The 6,105-nt window shown below is 42.7% G+C and overlaps 1 protein-coding gene across 6 annotated transcripts in view; it reads right to left on the bottom strand.

The window, feature by feature from the left end:
- The window catches only part of EIF4E2 (eukaryotic translation initiation factor 4E family member 2), a 31,629-nt gene that overhangs the window by 13,952 nt on the left and 11,572 nt on the right, over positions 1–6,105 (bottom strand). For 5 of the 6 annotated variants that reach the window (XM_015561872.1, XM_006760429.2, XM_015561873.1 and 2 more), the window contains exons 4-6: positions 3,668–3,772; positions 1,668–1,820; positions 1,435–1,571 (exon numbers count right to left, since the gene is read on the bottom strand). In XM_015561872.1, the coding sequence (XP_015417358.1) occupies positions 1,435–1,571; positions 1,668–1,820; positions 3,668–3,772 (395 nt within the window). The remainder of the gene's footprint in view (positions 1–1,434; positions 1,572–1,667; positions 1,821–3,667; positions 3,773–6,105) is intronic. The other variant, XM_015561874.1, reaches the window with a different exon arrangement.

The following is a 6,105-nucleotide window of genomic DNA, read 5'->3' as shown; positions in this document are numbered from 1 at the left end:
TTCCCTTTCCTATCCAGGTGAAAACCTTGCTTTTGGAGGGAATGGGGGGTGTTTTAGAAATCTTGAATGTAAGAATCCTAGAAAAAGTAGGTGTGGACCTCTCCAGCCTCCACTGAGTCTAGCTGGAGGGCAGAAACTGCTTCTACCCCAGAACAAAGAATAGGGAAAATGTGCTTAGAGAAAAACAATGCTACCCAGGACTGCTAAGTCAAGCAACCAGGGCAATGGCCAGCTAATAACTCCTGGCTGCTTCAATGAGTCATAAGCAGCCATTCCATTATGAACAAACTCCTATGGCAGTATTCCCAGTTAAAAACTGGCCCTTAGCTAGTTTTAGCTAACTCCACCCACAACATTATCTGTGACTGCATGGGAAAAAGACTCCCAAAGTGGTCTGTCTGCTGAACACCATCACTGGGCTCATTATGGTCTTTAATAAGAATAACATTATGATGATATCATTTCTAATGATGATGATGATGACAGCAACAATAATACTTGGCCCTGTAAGAGCCGTCTCCATCTGAGGACCTTCCATTACCAAGATTCAATCAGCCTCCCAACAACCCCGTTAGGTAAAGTTATCATTATCCCCCATTTTACAGACGGGGGAACTGAAGCAGAGTGGCAGAGACTTGCCAAAGGCACACAATGATGCTGGAGTCAAAGGAGAGAACTAACCCTAAAAGTCCCGACTCCTAGTTGGCTAGCTCTCCGTCCAGTTTTGAGAAAATCTAACAGCCACTCCCCACAACTTCATCATAGTAACCTGAACTTATTCCTGACACTCAATCACTGAAGGAGCAACCGTAACCAGTGATTCTGTGAGGATGTCTGGCTCCATTCCCCTAAGTCCTAGGAAGAGGGCAAAGCAAAGCTTATTTCCTATTGGCATTCATGCTTCTCTTCGATTCTACTCTCACAAACACTCCATCTGCTTCCTCTAGGATTTCAGCTCTACACACAAGGAAATGGGAGTCACATTCCTGATAAGAAGTTAATTTCCCAGGACAAAGAAACAGACTGAAGCTAACAGGTTAAAAAGACATGCAAAAGTAGGGGTTGGAGTGGACAGGGAGGACCTTCTTGTTCAGTGAAATTATCTTTAAAAACAGCAAGAAAAAGGAGAGCACTTTGTCTTTCATTTTAAGACAGTGGTTAGCCAATGAAAGACAAGACAGCCCATGGAAATAAAGCCAGCCCAGGCACTGCAACTGGAATTCTGCAGAGGGGCTCTCTCTGATACAGTGAGGTAAGCAGGGAGCCTCACCAGCAAAGAGCTGCTACAAGTGGCCAGAAGCATTAGAGGGGAAGACTGCTCTGTACTTTCTCCACAAGTCAGTCTCCTGTACGACCATATTCCTCCGGACCCAACTAAGAACCTACTTCTGCTAAGGTTAGGGATATGGACCCCCAAACCCCCCCAACACGTACTTGATGCTGTCGGTGTGGGTTTTGTATTCCATAATGGTGTTGGGAGGTAGATTAAGCACTCGCCGAAGCGTATCCCGGATTCGGGCTGTGGTTGCTTGGTCGCTGGCAGTCTTATTCCATATTGAAATAATGTCCTCCTACAGGAGGAACAGAGGGACTCATCAAAGCAAACCAGAGGCAGTGAGGAGAGCAAAGGCAACACATGAAACCAGACCTGCCCGCAGGAAACTTACCTGAAACCGGACAGAGACTACAGCCCCACAGATCTCCTCCCCAACCATGAACTGTTCCCCCAACATGGCCAGGATGAGATTCTCCCAGCAACGCGATGCCAAGCCCTTCCGCAGCCGAATAATCCACTTGCCACCATTTTTATTTGCATCATCCTATAAAAAGACAGAAAGCATTAAAGTTAAAATATGGTTTCACAGCTCCTTTTTCTTTTGCATGAACACTAAAAGGTTTTGTCACTTTCCAATTATTCAACTTTATAGGAAAAATGGTAGGAAGAGAAGAGACAGAAAACAAAGAAAAACAACGTGGGGATCCTTATACAAGCCATTACAAAAAGTGTCTGAACATAAGATTTAAAAAGAATTCTGCCCTAGAATTGAAAAAAAAAAAAAAAGAATTCTGCCCTGGCCAGGTGCTCAGTTGGTTGGAGCATCACCCCGTACACCAAAAGATTGCAGGTTCAATTCCCAGTCAGGACACATACCTAGGTTATAGGTTTGATCCCTGGTTGGGGCATGCACAGGAGGCAACCAATCAATGTTACTTTTTCACATCGATGTTTCTCTCTCTCCCACCCTTCCTCTCTAAAATCAATAAACATATTCTCAGGTGAGGATTAAAAAAAAAAGAAAAATCCTTTTTTGAAACTACTTTAGTAATCAAAATAAAATGTCAGCTCTCAAACACAGATCATGCCTCACTTTGTTAAGAGTTTACCAGGTGTCCTCATGTCCCAAATACACAAATAGGAACCCACAGTCTCTCCCAGACCCAGTCTAGTTGAGGAGACAGACAAGAACATTAATTACAGCAGGATAGTCTGTTGAGAGCTGCTGTATCAGAGGTATGCATAGTAAATTAAAGAATGAGACCTCCAAAAAGATTTAAAAAAAAAAGAAGAATGAGACCTACAGAAAATACTCAAGAAGAGGGGAAATTTAAGCTGGGTCTTGAGGGACACAGGAGTCAGCCAGGTAGAGCAGGTGAAGAGGCTGAAGGCACTGGGAAGAGCATGAATCTGCGCAGACTTGAGTGTGAGATGGGGAGAGTCAAAGGAAGGTCCAGCAGCACCAAAGGGAAGATGTGGAGGTGATGGGAGACGAGGCCTGAAAGGTAAACTAGCTGCAAGATCATGTGAGCAACGGAGAGCTGCATAACATTTGTAATTCTGTGGGTGGGTGGGTGGGAGGGAAGGTGTGATCATATTTGTCTTCTAGAAAAATGCCATGGTATCAGAATAAAAGATGGATTTTAGCAAAGCAAAGAGATCAGCTCTGGGTCTCCAATTAGTGCCTGTAAGCTTATTTTTTACCCACTTTAATCATAAGTATATTATGGTAATATACTACACACACAGCCAATTCTAAGGGAATAAGGAAAAAAAACAGCCCAGCCATTGTGGCCCAGTTGTTGAGCGTCGACCTATGAACCAGGAGGTCGTGGTTTGATTCCCAGTTGGGGCACATGCCTGGGTTGCAGGCTTGATTCCCAGTGTGGGGTATGCAGGAGGCAGCCGATCAATGATTCTCTCATCATAGATATTTCTATCTCTCTCCCTCTTCCTCCCTCTCTGAAATCAATAAAAATATATACTTAAAAAATTTTAAGATCAACTGAAGGACTTGTAAGGGATGGGAGCATGAGTTTGTGTGTGGGGGGGAGGTTAGGGGTTAATGGGGTGGATGAGGACACATTTGTAATACCTTAACTAATAAAAAAAATGTTTTTTTAAATGAAATCTATCCTTTAATGTTGTTACATACCATTTTAGTGATGAAACAATCTTTCAAAACCACCCAGCACCACCCGACCCAGACAAGCAATGGCACTAGTGTCTTTTCCTGGAGGTCCCCAGCTCTTAAGGATGTACCAAACAGTAATGCAGTTTTGAAAGAAGGCTTTAAAGTACTTTTTAACCTTGGCAGGGCTAGCCTCCCCGTCTCCCCCCATCCCCCATCCAAAAAAAACCCCTCAACTTGCTGAGGCCCTTAGTCCTCACCTCCCACATGGGTTTAATTCCTTCTTTGAAGAGATGGAAGTCGCTGTGGCCTGTCAGGTCCCCAGGACGTACCATGTGGCTGTAAAACCTCCAGAATTGCTCCACCTGTGAAGAGAGGGCCCCAGAGTACAGAAGGTGTGACTTTTCTTTTTCTTTGACTGAATGCAAGACTTATCTAAGAGAAAAGCATAAACAGGGAAGACACACTGTTACAGGCTATACTTTGGAAGGATACATTTTCATTTGGAGGACTGTGTGGGAGGAAAGGCATGTTAGATGAAAGCATATGGTATAGCTGGATAAAAGAAAAATGTACTATTGTTGATACAAGAAAAACTCTAAGGCCTCAGCCAGGAACCTTGGCTGGTGAAGTCACATCAGTCAATATGCATCCTCCTGCAGAGGCCACAGGATAACCACGACATGCTGTCAGGAGGACCTTGTTTTACATAATGGAAACCCTTTAGTTCTAAGGTATATTAAGTGCCACATAACCTCAGTCTGAATGCATTTTTTAGAACCAACTATCCTCTTTTTAAAAAAAAGATTTTTTTAAATTAATTTCAGAGAGGAAGGGAGAAAGAGAAAGAGAAACGTCGATGATGAGAGAGAATTATGGATCAGCTGCCTCCTGCACGCCCCCCACTGGGGATCGAGCCCGCAACCCGGGCATGTGCCCTGACCAGGAATCGAACCATGACCTCCTGGTTCATAGGTTGATGCTCGACCACTGGGCCACGCCAGCCGGCCCTAAACACCCTCTTGATCAGAGACTGTTTACTCAAATACAGCATTAGCTACAGTGAAATACATTTTAGTTCTATTTAGTTACTGAGCACAGTGATAAAATCAACCACATGCACTATGCTGTATCATGGTGCCTTTCTTAGGCTAGGACAGTCCAAAACCAAGCAGGACTTAGCCTCTAATACTTAGGGTTTAAGTCCCTCTTCTTCTTATATATATACATATATGTATATTTCAATTACAGTTTACATTCGATATTATTTTGTATTAGTTTAAGGTATACAGCATAGTGATTAGATAATCACATAATTTACCAAGTATTCTCTCAATATTTCCTGTACCCACCTGGCACCTTACACAGTTATTACAATATTATTAACTATATTCCCTATGCCGTACTTTACATTGCCATGACTATTTTGTAACTATCAATTAGTACCTCTTAATCCCTTCAACTTTTTCACCTAATCCCCCAACCCCTTGCTCCTCTGACAACCTTCAGTCTGTTCTCTTTAAGTCCCTCTTCTTATTAGAATATCTATGTTTCTCTTTGCCTCTCCTTCAAAGTCCTGTTAGAAAAGCAGGCACCCTTCTCTAGCAATTGCAGACTTATTAATACTCATCATGCTAGTCCTTCCTTTTCCTCTCAGTGGTGCCTCACGACATTACTTCCCTCCCTCTCTGTCTCACAGAGGACACCTACAAAGTACTGGCCAGTGAAGAGGCACACTTTAGGAGGAAAGAGAAGATGTAGAATAGTCTGGAGAGAAACACTTGGTATTTGCCAACACACTGCCCAGGAGGCTCTAAACAGACACACAGCAAGACATCAGATTGTGTAGCTGAAAATGGATACTGAGTACACAGAGATTCAGGTCATATTTCTAGATCTGGTTAGGAACTAAGAGACCTTACACTGTGTGCAACAGCTGTCCCTTCAGTCCTCTAAGAACAGGAACATAGGCAGTGTCTCATGTTACAAAGAAGTCAGGAATGAGTGCCATTTGTAGGACTTTCGTGCAGTCTCTCATTTCAGCAACTGCTATGCTTAACTGTATAAGGGATAGTAAATGGTCAAATGTATATAATGAGCAATTATCTTTTCAACCTTGAACACAGTGGGAAGATACACCAAGTAGAAACTGTGGCTCACTGTAAATTAGGAATTAGAGAGGGGCTGTGGGGTAGAAAGGTACACAAACCACCCCCAATTCCTCAATCAAGCATTGCTTCATTAATGGTTTGGCCTTCTCCAATCTTATAGCCAGACTATACAATTGTACAGTCACAATCTTTTTTCTTTTTTTAAAAAAATAAATCTTTATTGTTCAGATTATTACAGATGTTCCTCTTTTTTCTCCCCATAACTCCCCTCTACCTGGTTCCCACCCCACCCCATGCCCTTATCCCCCGCCACTGTCCTCATCCATAGGTATAAGATTTTTGTCCAATCTCTTCCCGGACCCTTCACACACCCGTTCCCCTGAGAATTGTCAGTCCACTCCCTTTCCATGCCCCTGCTTCTATTATATTCACCAGTTTATTCTGTTCATCAGATTTTTTAATTGACTTTTTAGATTCACTTGTTGATAGATATGTATTTGTAGTCACTTTGTTATTCATAATTTTTATCTTTACCTTTTTCTTCTTCTTCCTCTTCTTAAAGAATACCCTTCAGCATTTCATATAAT

The sequence above is a fragment of the Myotis davidii genome, unplaced genomic scaffold (assembly GCF_000327345.1).
Source record: "Myotis davidii unplaced genomic scaffold, ASM32734v1 scaffold370, whole genome shotgun sequence".
In the NCBI taxonomy this organism is placed as follows: Eukaryota; Metazoa; Chordata; class Mammalia; order Chiroptera; family Vespertilionidae; genus Myotis; species Myotis davidii.
Note: the sequence above shows the minus strand (reverse complement) of the source record. Positions and strands in the feature narration are given on the sequence as shown.